This window comes from Stylophora pistillata, chromosome 11, assembly GCF_964205215.1.
Source record: "Stylophora pistillata chromosome 11, jaStyPist1.2, whole genome shotgun sequence".
Lineage (NCBI taxonomy): Eukaryota > Metazoa > Cnidaria > Anthozoa > Scleractinia > Pocilloporidae > Stylophora > Stylophora pistillata.
The window spans coordinates 23,131,564-23,147,041 of record NC_142529.1 but is presented as its reverse complement, the minus strand read 5'-3'; the positions used below and the strand labels follow the sequence as shown (position 1 = coordinate 23,147,041).

At 35.5% G+C, this 15,478-nt stretch overlaps 1 protein-coding gene and 1 pseudogene across 2 annotated transcripts; one reads left to right on the top strand and one right to left on the bottom strand.

Annotated features, from left to right (window-relative positions):
• The first annotated feature begins 30 nt into the window (after window positions 1-30).
• Window positions 31-12,082, top strand: LOC111336686 (NIPA-like protein 2). Its single transcript, XM_022942821.2, has 13 exons — window positions 31-270; window positions 1,662-1,730; window positions 3,319-3,386; window positions 4,332-4,435; window positions 5,065-5,124; window positions 5,306-5,358; window positions 5,520-5,588; window positions 6,253-6,349; window positions 7,146-7,281; window positions 8,076-8,164; window positions 8,386-8,449; window positions 8,892-8,992; window positions 9,204-12,082. Exons 1-13 carry the CDS (start codon window positions 226-228, stop codon window positions 9,347-9,349), a joined length of 1,101 nt encoding a protein of 366 aa, XP_022798556.2. The 5' UTR covers window positions 31-225; the 3' UTR covers window positions 9,350-12,082.
• Window positions 11,949-14,764, bottom strand: LOC148720672 (tetratricopeptide repeat protein 28-like; annotated as a pseudogene). The gene is made up of 2 exons (XR_015993250.1): window positions 13,583-14,764; window positions 11,949-13,244 (listed from the first exon to the last, which is right to left on the bottom strand). The product of XR_015993250.1 is annotated as a tetratricopeptide repeat protein 28-like (transcript).
• Between the last annotated feature and the right edge of the window lie 714 nt (window positions 14,765-15,478).

The window sequence follows — 15,478 nt, the reverse complement described above, 5'->3', positions numbered from 1 at the left end:
GAGAACGAATGCTTAATAAATTTATGCAGGTTTCTGCGGTATCTTTTGAATACGACTGTTCAAGAGGTTTTGTTCGCTGTGATCGTCTGAAATCTTGCTCTGTAGCGCCTCTCTAACGGCAGTAATTTTACCCTCGGCACGGGTACACAATGTGTTTTGGTTTGACGTTTCTTTGTCGCTAATATTTCTAATTTGTAAGTTGCCAAATGGTGAAAAGACCTCAAAATGGTCTCCTTAGAAACTACTGGCTCCGAAGGCCTTTCGTCAAAGGTGTGTTGTATATTTTTATTTATCTCGATTTATGATCAAAATGGTTCAAAATTTTGCAGAATTATCAACGATTATGATATTATTTTCTGCAGTGAATGGTAAAATTAAATCAGCAGTGCTTTTGTCTTGTTCATGCGGCCCTCAAAAACTTGAACTAACAAACTAGTAAATTATGAACTCAACTTTTTACTTTGTAGGGACAGATCCGCGACAAACAGAATGTTCTTAACGTTAGATATTTCTTCTTCGGTTCTTTTGCGATTTGAACTAAAAAGCTTTGATCTCTGTTCCACTAGCTTGAAAGTTTTTACCACTAGATCATGCACACTCGATTTGTCGTAAAGTTCTTCGATCAAAAATCATCGAGCGAAACGAAAATAGAACTCATTTCACTGCTTTTACTCAACATAGTTTATTTCTAGTGAGATTGTTGACTAGAGCATAGCGAATACAGATTACTTTTTTAAAAGGAGAATAAAAAATGTCATTTTCATATGTGAATTGCGGAATTCACAGAAAGTAATATATATTCAACACATCCGTTTTCTCTGATGCGTGTTACTTTGTACACGCTTGAAGAACTTAATTGACACTGTCTTTCCCGCGCGTAGCGATGTTGAATTTACCTTCGTTATTTTCGCATTTTCCTTTGGGGAATGTATACAGCACAATGGTCTTAACTTGCATCCGGAAAAAAAAACTAACGTAATGTATTCATTTTCTCGAAATGAAGAAAATATTGTTTTCGCTTTCAAATGGATTCCACCTGTTTCATTTTCGAACTAGGAAATAAAATTTTGTATTCCTATCCATTTCATTGTGTTTATTTTAAATCTTTTCGGACGTAATGAACTGAGTTATTTGCCAATTTTTCATCTCAAAATGTTGCATTCTTTGATGTTGGGACAAGAATTTTTTTTTACTGAAAATCTTACCGCAATATTTAAGGTTTGATACTTTTTTTTCCTTTCAAGAACTTTCAAAGATATAATAATTAATAACTCCTTGTTTTGCTTGTCATGGATTCGGGGCTTTTAAATTTAATCTTCATTTCATAAGCCACTGAAGACAGCGTTTGAAAATTTGGTATTTTCACTCAATTTTATGAGGTGCAGTGTACTATAGACATTATGGTTAAAAAAAATAATGCATTATCTGAAATGTGATAATTTTTTTAATCTCTCTGACTTCGAGGAAAAGTATTTTCAATTAAAAGATTAGCAACTTTTCCTCTTCTGAGATAAATTTTTAAGAAGTTCTTACTTTCCTTTTTGTTTTATTGTTGATCAGACCTTTGTTTAATTATTATCCACCAAAAATTGCTTTCGAATTAAATATTATTAAAATTATAATAATTATTTGGAATAATGATTTTATTTTTATTTTTACAGAATATTTTTATTGGAGCAGCTCTAGCAATTACGGGAAACCTTCTTATCAGTATTTCAATGAATATACAGGTCAGTAGATGGAGAGTGTTTTTATTTTAAGTATTCTTTGAGGTTAGGATTATAAATAATTAAAAATCTCCAAATAGTATTTCTTTCAAACATGTATATCTGCAGGCAGTTGTTCAGTTTTAAATGGGAGTGTTGTATTTGAATGATGATTTCTCAATTCAGCTCTACCAGCTAGGTTCAGGGCTCAATGCTAATGGTAGCTCACTTAAGCCACAGACTAGTAGAAATTCAGTTTTGGCTAGAGGTTTTCAATTTCCACCAGCCAGTTTGGCTAGTAAACAGACTGAAATTGTCGTAACATCTAAAAACATCTAAGATGTCACTAGCCACTTGGCTAGTAAGTTGGAAAGTTAGTGTCAAGCTCTGAAGGTTCACAAAAATTTTCTGGTTGCATTCAATGGTCAATTTGTCTAGTCAAACCTATATGTAGCTTTGCTTGGATACAACGTATTTTTGGCTGAACAAATATTCAGTGTCATACCTCCACAAATTCCCCCTTCTTCAAAAAAGTGTTTTACCATGCTTCTATTGTGCATATTATACATAATTATAGCCTCAAACTCAAAGCTTGAAAAGCGATACAGCCATATTTAAAACCTGAGTGTAGCTCAAAATTAACTTCTTTTTTACATGCTTAAACAAACAGACAAAATGTCTGGCTATCCAAGCAGTTAACCAGACAAAACCTACAGGTATATTTGACCAAATATTGTCTGCTTACTGGCTCTTACTTCTAGTCCTGACCAACAGAAATGATACAAAAAAATTGGTTTTGAAAGTGTTATACACTTTAAAGATTTTGTTGCCAATTGTTAATGAATAGTTGTACCACATCAGAATGCTAAATAAATGTTACTATAGTACTGAACTTTCGTAATTTTTTTCTCCATCTACATCCTTAAGGCAATTTCTCTGATTTGTCCTTTAGCTCACATGTAATCCTGATGTTTACAGAATGTTCTTTGTAAAGAGTCAGTTTTTAAGAACAAACAATTATAGTAAAGTATAGTGTTCTGTATATTTACATCTTTTCTCTGAACAAGTATTAATTGATTCATCCTTGGTCTGAAATGGCTTAAAATCATTTGAATTGTGGGCCCATTTTGTTGCTGTGTTCATGGCATTTTTATTCCTTTTAAAGAAATCAGCTTTTTTTCTGATAGGAAGCTGGAATATTCAAGTGTGTACTTCTCTATTGAATAAAGGATGCAACATTTTTGACAGTAAATTATTCCAAGAACCACAAGTAGTTCTTTTGAATTCATTACTGCATATATTTCAAGTTCCTTTTAATTAAATTTCATTTGCAGTGTTATAATACGAAACAAGGTTTTGATGCATTTGTCAAATTGGAAAAATAAGTTCAAAAATGAAAGTTCTTCCTTTGTAACAAAGCTTTTCCATTTGTTATGTGTCATTGTTGCCAAAGCCCTTTTGAATTCTGAAATATTCACTGGACAAGTTGGTGAAGCTCATGCATAATTTACAACAGTTTCTATTGAATAATGTTTAACTGTTATTCTTGTAAAATTGTTTTTCAGAAAAATTACAATCTGTTTAATCACTGTTTCATTTACTTTTATTATAGAAATATTCCCATTTGCGTCAAGCAGAAGAGAAAAGTGAAACACACTACTTGAAGAGTAAAATATGGTGGTATGTTTTTCGTGATCCTTGTTTCACTTATAATTTAAATTATTAATGAAGATGTAGAGAAATATTGTAAGAATAGTTTGATGTATGTCACCTCTTTGTTGTCAACTTGAAAGAGAGCAAGTTTCACTCAACAGCTGAAAGCTAACTCAGTCTTATGGAATAATTACTGTGCAATACTATTTTTCAGTTTTGAAATAAAATATGTACAGTTAAGTCAATGTAAAAATAAACATTTTTTTTATTCCAACTATTTAAAAACTCTTTAAATCTATGCTGTAATACAGTGATGAAATGTGGTAAGTGTATTTTTGTGGGAATTTTGGCCAATTACTAGTATGTGTACATGTATGTATACCAAACATGCTTGGTCAAGAAAGGAATTATTGAAGAAGAAAGATATTGAGTTTGTTTGAAAAATTCTTCACCCAAGTTATTAATCCCTCAACCCTTAAAAGTGACTAGTTAGCATCTAATTAATCCTGACAACATCATTCCTGAATTGAATTTTTTTTTTCGATTTTTTAATTATTTTCCAATATTTAAAAAAAAATTTAAAATTTTTTTGATTATTTTTTTAGGTAAATATTCCTTTAAAATTTGTTTGTGGATATGCTTATATATAACGTTTATTGATTATTAATTTCTTTTGTCTATATAGAATATTTTTCTAAAATTTATTAACATCAGCCACCAGGAAGATTGGGCAACCATTTACTACATTATTGACTTGAAATAGATTATTATTATTTTTATCAACAATAAGATCCTGAGAATAGTGGAAATGGTGTACCAACTATGGAAAACTTGGGAATGCTAATTGAACAAATTCTTGTTATCAGCACCTTAGGAAATGTATAGAGAACAGTATGGAGAATATGCATACTGATGTTAGGGTGAAAAGGGGTAATTAAAAAATATTACCTTTTTTCTTTTTGATGATTTTAGGGTTGGTCTTATTTTAATGGTTCTCGGAGAAATTGGAAACTTCTCTGCTTATGGATTCTCACCAGCATCGCTTGTGGCTCCACTTGGAACTACCACTGTAATAGGTAAGCCATTGGACATCCTCTCCAACTTGTTCTATCTTCAGGGAGGTGTTTAGTAACTGGTAACCAGTTTATAGTTCATAGTTTTTGTAGTTAACTTATAAATATATGTTGTTTAGCAGGAGGGGGAGGTCCATTTGGAAAAAAAAAACTATGCATGAGGTCTGGATTACTAACCTATAAGTTATTTAGTAAACCAGTAAATAACTTATTTTCTGCTAGTTTTCTTTTTTCTGGTTTGCAACAAATGGCAAGATAAAAAATTCTAGACCAGCTTGGCCCGTATTGTAAAAAGCTGGACTGGTTCTGATGTTCATGCAATTAGTTAATCAGATTCAAGGATTTTAAAAGATTTTGGCTTGCTGAGCTGGTACTTTGGGAATAAAAAAAACCATTATTTTCATTTACTTGGTGTTTTAAACCACAAATACTTGTTGGTAGAAACTCAAGATGTGGCTGTGAAAGCAGTCTACCTCGCGTATAAAATTTGATAGCCATACCTAAAACCTCACTATTATATCACCATTCATTTACTTTGTTCTTTCAAACTTTCAGGAAGTCGTGTACATTTATGTATTTGATCTTTTGATCAATGCTTCCACTGCTTGATCAGAACTTCTCTATTCTTGCAGCTAATGCCATCATTGCTGTTGTTTTTCTGAGGGAAAGAGTGCGATACCAAGATGTGTTTGGTAATTTTGATAATTTAGTTTTGTATGCAAGTTCTGAAGGAATTAAGCATGATAAATGAAAAAAAAATTAACTGTTAGTAAAAAAAAGTTTTCATTTTTACCCGAAAGAGTAAAAATAATTGATTCTGTTTCATCAGCAAGTTACAAATCACTAACAACCTCCACTCTTTGTCATCTTTAGGTGTTACCCTTGCAATAGTTGGTGCCTTTTTGCTCATAACGTTTTCAACCAAGGTACAGTGTTCATAACAAGTTTAAATTTTTCTCTATATATTTCAATATTTAAGTGCTTCACAATTTAGTCCAACTTCTTAAAACTTTTCTTCAGTGTAAGAGCTTTCCAATGATGTCTAAATTATTTGCCTAAATCAATATGATATTTATTTATCTCACAGGAGTTTTCAGAATTGACTGGACAGGAATTGGCATCATATTTGCGACAGTGGCCTTTTCTTGTCTATCTGGTAAGCCTTTTTGTTTCTAGCTGACATGTCATAGATGTTTAGGATGGTTTGTGTTTTCTAGACCCCATACCAGACTTCCACTATATTTCTTAACTGATCTATGGAAACCAGTAGACTGTTAATACCAAACAATCAAACAAGGATTTACAGAGATATAAAAAAGGGTGAAGCGTTGGATGTTGTCCCTGAGTAGCATAGTGTTATAAAATTAGACATGTATACTAAATCAATTGAGGTCAGGTATGCTACGATAACTAAGTTTTCCAAGCTTTCGCTGATCTAGGGCATCATCAGGGAATGATCACGGCAGTTGGGCAAAAGCTTGGAAAACTAAATTATCATAGCATGCCTCGCTTCACTTGATTTACATGTCTGACTTCATAAAAACGGGTGTATTTGTAGTATGTGTATTTCATAGTAGTATGAAAGCATGCAACATGAGATATTTCACTGAACGGTGATATACATGTATGTAGAAATCTTTGTTCATTTGCAGAACTGCAATTTTGTGGGTTAACCAGACTAATAGTTTCATTTTTTTTAACAGCCATCTTATTCAGTGATTAAATTCAAACAAGTTCATAGCAATCTACATATAATCAGCAACATTTGTTACATAATAGTGACATTGAAAACTAACTTCTTTTATAATTGTTTCCTCAAGGCACTGGAAGTTGCACTGTTTTGCATTCTTCTGGTTGCTCAATGGCGCTATGACTGGGAAAATGTGGTCGTCTTCCTACTCTTAGTGGCGTTGTTGGGTAAGTTCAACCCTTGGATCTCTACTTAAGGGTAATTAGTGTATAATTTCTCGTTACAATATCACCCTTGAATCACACATTGAGGTGACAAGAATAAAGGAAATGATCACCAACTAGAGAGGCTCTTGATTGTTTAACAAATTCTCCTTGTCAGCACCTTAGGAAATGTCTCGAGAACAATTTGAAGAATCAGTGCACACTGGTGTTAAGCGGGTGGAAGGGTTAAAGTGCATTCTTTCACCATTTAGTTAATGCACATAAAAATATTATTCTTCTGAACAAGCTACAAATATGTCATCATTATGATAATGTACATTTTTGCCATTTGGGTTGTTGAAAATTATTGTTTTAGAACAAAAACCCAGTATTCTCTAGGCATGTGAAGATTTTAGTAGGCTTGTTGTTCAGGAGATTCCACAGCAGCTCTGAAACTCTCCTTGGTTAATCATGATTGTTAGACAAATTCTCCTTTTCAAGACCAATTGAAAATAAATGTACATAGAAGAGTATGCAGACTAATCAGGGCTCGACACTAACTTTTCAACTCACTAGCCAAGTGGCTAGTTGCATCTTGATGATTTTAGCTGTTACAACAATTTCAATCTGTTTACTAGCCAAACTGGCTGGTGGAAATTGAAAACCACCAGCCAAGACTGAATTTCTACTAGTTTGTGGCTACCGTTAGTGTCGAGCCCTACTAATGTTAGAGTTCAGCTGTGGGAACTTGCACCTCAGTGCTATTTTATTGGCTTGTTGACATACGGTAGATGTTTTTTGCTCAATCATTTCACAACAGGTTCCTTGACTGTAATATCAGCAAAAGCTGTATCGTCCATGATAAACATAACACTTGGTGGAAAAAGTCAGTTGGGACATCCTTTGTTTTATGTTATGCTTATTGTCATGATTACCACAGCTATTGCACAAGTCAAGTAAGTTTGAAAATAACACTAATTTTACACCTGCCAACAATTTTTTTGAGTTTAGAGACTTGAGCCTTTTTTTACAGAGGACCTTATTTTATCTGAGAATGCCGAAAGACCTTCTGAGGATGTTTTGGAGACTTTCAAAAGGGCTATGATAAAAACTTTTCTCTTGTAGTTTTCTGACTCAAAATTGGAGTTTGTGAAGAAGCGTAAACATTTTACAGACTCTCTTCAACTTGTACAAAATTTTGAGGGCATCTTGGAAGGTTGTGATACATGCACATGACAAATTTCTCCCTTGTACTGTTGTGCTTTTTCTGACTTAAGAATTGTAGTTTGTGAAGAGGCACAAACATTTTACAGAGAAACTCCTCTTAATGTACCTTTCAAAGATGTGTCTTGCAAGGCTCCAATTATAGCACAAGTTTTGTTTTAGCCGTAAAGAACTGTTCAGGAAGAGTGATCTTGTGTCGGATCAAAATTTTTTATCCACAAATAAGATTGCCATTTGCAAAGCATGAAAGTTGCTTGTTAAATTTGTACAATACACCGAATCGAAATATGGCGTCCAATTTGAATAATGTCATTGTTCTGGACTTACTAGCCTCTTACGCATGTGATAATCCTTTTGTTTCCAGGTGAAGGCGAGGCTAGTAAGTCCAAAACAATGGTAATTCAAATTAGACACCATATTTCAATTTGGTGAATTGCTAGCCTTTTTGATAAAAATTTAAGGGATATTAATCTTCAATATAAATATAGTAAGATAAATTCTGAGGTTTTGTTTTTTTCTTTCACAGATTTCTCAACAGAGCCATGCAGTCTTTTGATGCAACTGTTGTGGTCCCCACCAACTTTGTTTTATTTACAATTAGTGCCATTATAAGCGGTAAGTAACATACAGAAGTTGGTATAAACTCGTCATCCCCAAATTCCATTAGAAATTCTCCTTACTGTTTGCTCTACATTTCATGTGATGTTAGTTTGGAGAATTTGGTCTTGGATCAACTACTAGTAATAATTGTTTGCTTGATATTGTTTCAATATCATGAGGAGAAACTCTGTGTTGGTCACACATTGGAGCTTAAGAATTTTTTATTTTGATTTCAGGTATTGTTTTATATAAAGAATTCTACGGCCTTACATTCCTGGAAATATTTATGTTTCTTTTTGGGTAAGTTCCTCAGTATTTTAATGAAATCAAAGTTTCTCTTTTCAGCAAAATCCTGGCATCCAACTTGACAATAACCATGGAACAGTCAACGATGTTCTTTTTTCCAGTGTTTGTTTTAAATATTGATATGCACAGCTTTTCTCAAAGATGGGTTAAAATAACTCAGAGTTAGTGTGGAATTTGATTTCAGATCAGAAAGGTTTGAAAGAAAATTTAGTAGAATCTATTTTGTCTGCAATTTGATGACTGGATGCTATATAGTAAAGAAAATTACCTGATAAAAGGCTTTTGAACAAATGAATAAGGAAACCTGTATTGAAGTTTGATCCTGGGTTAGCACTAATCAGCCTTCAAACTAGCGGGCCATGAAGATTATGAAGATTTATTTTGTGGAAAGCATTAGCTCAGGTTTTAAACAGTTTTGAACAACTCTAACTCGCAGGTGCATTTTATCGTTTATTGGTGTATATTACATCACCTCAGACAGGAAACAGGAAGAGTCTGATGAGCAACTGTTGCTCACAAATGCTGACCTGTTCCCTGGTATGTCAATCTTTATTAACTTTTTGAGCTGATTACTTTTCATGAACCCTTTTACTCCCAAAAGTGGTTAACATGTAACTTTTCTAGAATATCCATGGATACATTGTCTAGCGGACAGGTAATGAGAATGCTCAATCAGTTCACAGACTGGTAGAGTTTTAATTAGTAGAAAACTGGTATTAAAATATTTTAATAATTTTTGCTTTTCCAGGATTTTTGTCACTCTCCTCATCAAAGTTGATCGCAGTTCAACCTAACAACATGTTAACAGCCTCCCATGTCGAGTATCCCATGCTGCCCAGCAAGCCAACTTATGAATCAACTGCTGATGCGGAACAAGTCGAAGGAGAGACATAACCTGCAATGATCTGAAGAGCAAGTTCTTGTACAAACAGCACTTCTAGAGTGAATCATTGAGATGATGTCCTCGATCCTGTCTTCCAAAGGATGGGGTGGGTTGGGCTGAGGAGGTGGGGGGTGGGGAAGGGCTGAGTTGATGGGAATTGGGGTGGGGTGGGGGTTGGAAAGACTTTTCTGAAAGCAAAAGGTATCGTTATCATCTTAAACCTCATTTCATACTTGAGACATTTTTGCTAATGTCACACCACTAAGATATGTCATATAATAAGGGTACATCATACTACAATTATTACATGTCACACCTTTAAAATATGTCACACTGCAATCATATGTCATACCACTAAGACATGTTATTTCCTAAAAATATGTAAGTTACAGTAGAAAGAAAAAAGTCTGTCAATGTTGCACTATGAAGATGCTGCACCTCCACTGTGACTTGCTCTTGCTTTCATCTCCAATATGTTCAGGGAATTGTAAATAAGTCTATGACTACTGGTTAGTTTTATCTAAATGAAAATACATAATTCCCTCACTTGATGTTGTGCGCAACATTGAAATGCATGAAATCTACATTGTCATGTCATGATGGGGAATTTATACCCTTTGTGATGTTGCACTCTAAAACTTCGAAAGAAAAGTTGAGTGATGCAGGCCATTTTTACCGTAACGGTTACTATGTTTTTCTTTCTGAGAATTAGGACATATAAGGAAAAACTAGTGAAAAGGCACTGCCCTGTTAAAGGTGCTCAATAAGAAAATTATATTTATTCATCCTTATACGAAACTTCAAAAGTCCAGGTGATGGATTGCATCTTGATGAGTGTAAAAACACACTTCATAGGTGGATGTTTGAGTTGACCACTAAAAGACGCCTGAGGTAATGGTAAAGTAAAAGGGAACTGGAATGGTAAATAACAAAGAAGATTAACATTGGTTTTACCATGATGAAACTTGTGTTTAGCAGACATTCATAAAGCCCTTGCTAAATGTCCTCTTGATAAGGGTATTAATTTAAAGATGACTCGTGGAAAATGGGTGACTGCTTTAAAACATAACAGGTTTTTCATGTTTAACTGCACTTAAAACTGATGGATTCAGGTTGTTGGTAACCACTCTAACCCTCTGTAGTTACTATTCAAAGGAATATGCCAAGATGCAGCGGACAGCCTGTGGCCAAAGACTGTAACTCTGTTTGCTTATTGTTTCTTATTGGCCACAAAAAGTTATTTTTATTGTTGTAAAATACTGGAATATTTAGTTTATTTCTTTACAAGAGACTTACAATTAAGAGTTGGACCAGACTTTCGTTTGCAAGCTAATATGTTTAATGTTGTTTACTGTTCCAAGATTTTCCCAAATTGGAAAAATATTGAAACAAGGTATATACTTATTTTCTCCTTTGTCCATTCACGAACGTAGAGATTTAAAAAAAAAAAGAATGCATGGGTCATTGGTACATTTTAGGTGCAGCCTGTGAGCGCTTTTGATCAGCTCTCTTATGGTGCAATAGAGCAGTTTAATAATAAACTGGGAGTGTACTTTTGAGAAAACTCACAATTTGTTCTTTCTTCCTCCGTATGTCAGTTTCTATGGGTTCAGTTTCTGAGCAGAAGGGTGAGGGAGGGGGGGGGGGGAAGGCCGGGGGGTGGGGGGCTCCTTTCCTAGGGAATGAAAGTTTATCATTGCCAAATGGTAACATTTGAAATGTGCCTGATTTTTACAAGGTGATCCGAGCGTGTATGAAATCGTCCTTCAAGGGAGGCGAAGTGACCACTAAAAGACGCCTAAGAAGCGTTTCTAAAATGACGTGTTCTTCTGTTGTCGTTTATTTGATTTTCTTAGTTTGATTTTGTTTTTGTTATCATCTTTTCCTTGAGTCGTTAACTCTTTAACTCCCAAAGACGGCCAAAACAGAATTTCTCCTTACAAATGTCTATGAAATTTTTAAGAAGGCAAGTGAGGAGAATAAAAAATATATCTATGAGCCTCTACGGAGTTATTAGTTGATACAAAAGAATTTTTTTTCGAATTGACATCATATGGAGAGTTTCTAAAAAGTTACAAGTCAGAATTTCGATTTTTAAGGATTTTGCAGGGAACAATGAAAGGATGATCTGGTATCTAAATAAAGTAAGAAAAACTGAACAATTTTAAAGTTACTGATTTTCTTAAAAATAGTGAGAGTGATCAGTGCAACATGTTATACATGACAATCATTCTTAAAAACGAGAATTTAATGGATCAGTTGATGAATATCTGTTTCTGACCCTTGTGGAAACTTCAACTAGAAAGTTAACCTTTTTCTCTTTCATCTTAAATCAAGGGTCGACCAATTCACAGCTAGCAGACTGGAAGATAGTCTTAAAATATTATCCTCTCTTTCACCGAATGGTAAGACTGACTTTTAAAGGAGACAAGATACAAATCCAAAACAAGATACAAATCAATTCTTACAGTTCAAAATTATAGCTGTGTGTGCTTCTAGTATATACTACAGTCTGCCCTCCTGCTTCATTCTGTCTATCCATTTTTTCCACGGCAAACTAGATTTCTTTTAGGATTGTTTGTCTATATATTATAATTATACATATCAATATTTGCTTTCTTTAGAATTCTTTTTTTTTATTTTCCTCTCTTGTGCCCGCTTCGAAAAGCCCTTGCTACTTGCGGGCCCAAGCACTGTAAATTTCTTGTTAAGCTTAAATAAAACCTGTTGTTGTTGTTGCTGTTGTTTTGCCTGCAATTATTTGCTAAACATTCATTGAAATTGGTTTTAAAGATCACATAAATTATATACAATCTGAAAGGCTTTCCTACTGCAAATGGTCGAAGGAAAAAAATATGACTCACTAGATATAGGAAAAAAAATTTATATCATTGTACACTTTTTACCCCGGTTGAAACTTAAACCCCTAAGAGTCCAACCGCTCTTTTTCCACTCAGACCGAGGATCGACTTTAAACTCACATGACTTAAAACTGACATGACTTAAAACTGACAAGAATTAAAACTGACATGACTTAAACTGACATGACTTAAAACTGACATGACTTAAAACTGATTGAGGAAAGACTTCTCATGTCTGCAAAAAACGTGGTAACGCTTTCCGATAAAGATTATCTAGAAGCTTAAACAAATCAAAACGTTTGAGTTTGTTTTGTCAAAACTACCCAGAATTCAGGTAATTCGTGGTACAAAAAAATGTGTATAACATAACCAAAGTAAAGCGCGCGCTTTGATTGGTCAATTTAGCGTCCCCCATTTGCCCATGGGTGTACGCTGCTGACGTGAGCAAATGTAAAGACTATTTTTCCCCGCGCGCTTGTTTTTTTTCTGATCACGTAAGATTTGTTAAATAAAAGGGAACTCTAGCTACAGTGTGTTAATGTTATGTTATAAAACAAATGGTAAACACCACAGCGTACACTATTGAGTTATGGATGCACTTGGGAGGTTTGCTAAGCACTCAAGAAGCTAGAGTCGCTCTCGGCTATCGCCTCGAGCGACTCTTACGCTTCTTTCGTGCTTAGCAACCTCCCGCGTGCATCCATAACTCAATAGTGTACGCTGTGGTGTTTACCATTTGTTAAGTAACCAACCTAAGCTAAGCAAGTGGCACAATTAAGTACTGAATATATCATGAAGAAAAACTGTCCATAAGACATGATGAAAGAAAAGTTTCAAAAAGGTTTTCCTCTTGAAATTGAACCCTATGAACTGCAAATATATACTTCTTTAAGTTTGCATGCCTTATATAACTTCTCCTGACGATCATTCTCTCATTAGAGCGATAGGCTCTGGAGAATTATATCGGGAGTCCCTTCCAAAGAGGTTACTGATTCGGGTTTCTTGAATGCGAAATTCTTGTCCTTCACAGTCAGGTTCCTCTTTTCTGAAGTCAAAGAAACAAAAATAAGCAGTCAAGGTATCGTTATTTTAAAGCTAATTCGTAGCGAGAGCCGATTGCAAATCAGCAACTGTCGACGGATGATTTTAACTTGTTATTCTCACTGAGTATTTTTAAACGTTCATATCCTAGATGTAAATGTAGTGCGAAACCCAGTTTACTTTATAAATTAAATTGATTTTGAGCCCTAAAAACTTATTACTACTGACATTTTACGGATAAAAGCCAACACCTTTATACATTTTAGGCATTTTAACTGGAATCGGCTCTTGTTAGTGAAAAAGTATTAGTGTGTGACTCGCTACTAAGGAAACAAAACCTACCTCTGTTTCGACTTAAAGTCAAATGACACGTTATCTCCATTCAGCATGAACGGAGCCCATTGGGAAATTTTGGTGCAGCCGATGTTCCTCAGCCAATTCATGGCCTTGTGAAGACATTCACTGGTACTAAATCCGTGAACAAGGTGTCTGTAGAAACGCCTCATGAACTGCTCCGTTGCTTCGTCTTCAATGGCCCATAGTGCCACCAAAACTTATCGTGCACCGGATGCTAAGAACGCTCGTGCGATTCCAAGAACTCCCTCGGCTTTTATCTCTCCATGCCTACTATGACAACAGCTGAGTATCACCAGTTTGGCTCGCAGCTTAACTTGTGAAATATCAGAGACCCTCAAGAGGTAGTCTTCTTCCTCTGGAATACTTTTGGCAGTGGGGCGAGGGGAAAGGGCAATCTCCTCTGTCGGCATTATCATGGGCAGCAATATGAATCAGACTCACTGAACTAATTGCTTGAAGTACTGCCTCTCTTGTGGCACTCTCTCCTAACAAAAGGCTGAACACCAAGCAGTTGTCCAATCATCTCTGCTTCCTTTCTTGCACCGGTAAGTGATGTGGAGTTATGAGTTTTTTCCCTGTAACGCGCCCTGCCCACCTTGGGATCACCCACAATCAGCGCACCAGCCTGACTGTGATAGTCCGCTGGGCAGTCCTGAATAAGCTTCAATGTCGTCAAAGAAGGAATATCGCGGATCTTGAAAGTCTCTACTAAAGACTTTCCACCTGGTTGGTCACGTAAAGCCGCAAATGGAACTCGGTACAAGCTACGCTCGGGAACAATGACGATTTCTGGCTCGGTGAGCAGTTCGGCTACAGGAGAGGTGATCACTTTGGAACACAAATGAAGTCTTCTATTGGTTTCTTGAGTTTCCTCGCCCCGCGAATCTACTTGGCTCTCATCATGAAGTGATATCGGCATGGTTTCACTCAAAGAGCGATCTTCGCACCTCTGGATGGGTAAGACACCAAAGCGGTGAAGGCTTTTGTTAAAAAAAGCTATCCAAATCAAAAGCTCCCTCAGCAATAAGACTTTTGTCATCGACTTCTTCTGAAATTCGAAAGAAACTGTCTCCGTTTGTTTTCAAAACCCAAAGGAAAACCTTTCGATCATAATACGAAACGTACAGGAATGCGGAATTATGTTCTTTGCTTAAAATTCCTCGCATCCCAAACCAAGATTTCGAATCAGACGAGGTGTGATTCCTAACGGTAAAGTTTCTTGCCATTGAGTGTGCCAAGCAACTAGCTCGAGAAAGTTCCTCAACACAAAGTGCATCTTGATGATTTTACTGGCCTTGGCATAGGATCCGACTGAGCAACTTGTAAGTGAAAAACCCAGCAGACTCTAAAAGAGGTACTTGAAACTGCTCGCTTCCTTGTACAGAGTTTCGCAGTTTTTCAAACTTCTCGATACACTGATGAAGATACGAAACCGCTTCCTGGAACTTTGACTGCAAACACTTTAAAGTGGAAAGAGAGGTCAGAGCGTTAAACTCTCCCTAATACTACCATTATTGCGGCTCATCAAGAGTGCTTTCTTTAAGTGTTCTTCGGCCAAGTCATATTTGCCAAGCTTCTCAAACGCTGCTCCTAGTCCTTGGTTATTACTGGCTTCATGCCTTTTGTTACCGGTTTCAGTGACGACAGCAAGTTCTTTTTCCAAACATTCTTTAGCCCTCTGATAGTCACAAAGTGAAAAAAAAAACGCCTACAAGGAGTTCGTGGGCTTCTGCCTCTGCTTCTCTGTTTCCCTCAATTTCTTTTGCGACAGAAAGGGCTTTCTCGCCACACTCTTTGGCATTTCGAAATTTTCTAAGCGAAAGTAATGTTGCTCCTAAATTATAGTGGTCATATGATTGGCTCTTTCTGTTGCCAATTTCC

Excerpts from the sequence above, each read along its gene's own strand:
- LOC111336686 (XM_022942821.2), top strand. The coding sequence starts at position 226 with ATGGTCTCCTTAGAAACTACTGGCTCCGAAGGCCTTTCGTCAAAG. Across the intron at positions 3,387-4,331 it reads TTGAAGAGTAAAATATGGTG|GGTTGGTCTTATTTTAATGG; the intron begins GTATGTTTTTCG and ends TGATGATTTTAG. Across the intron at positions 7,282-8,075 it reads ACAGCTATTGCACAAGTCAA|ATTTCTCAACAGAGCCATGC; the intron begins GTAAGTTTGAAA and ends TTTCTTTCACAG.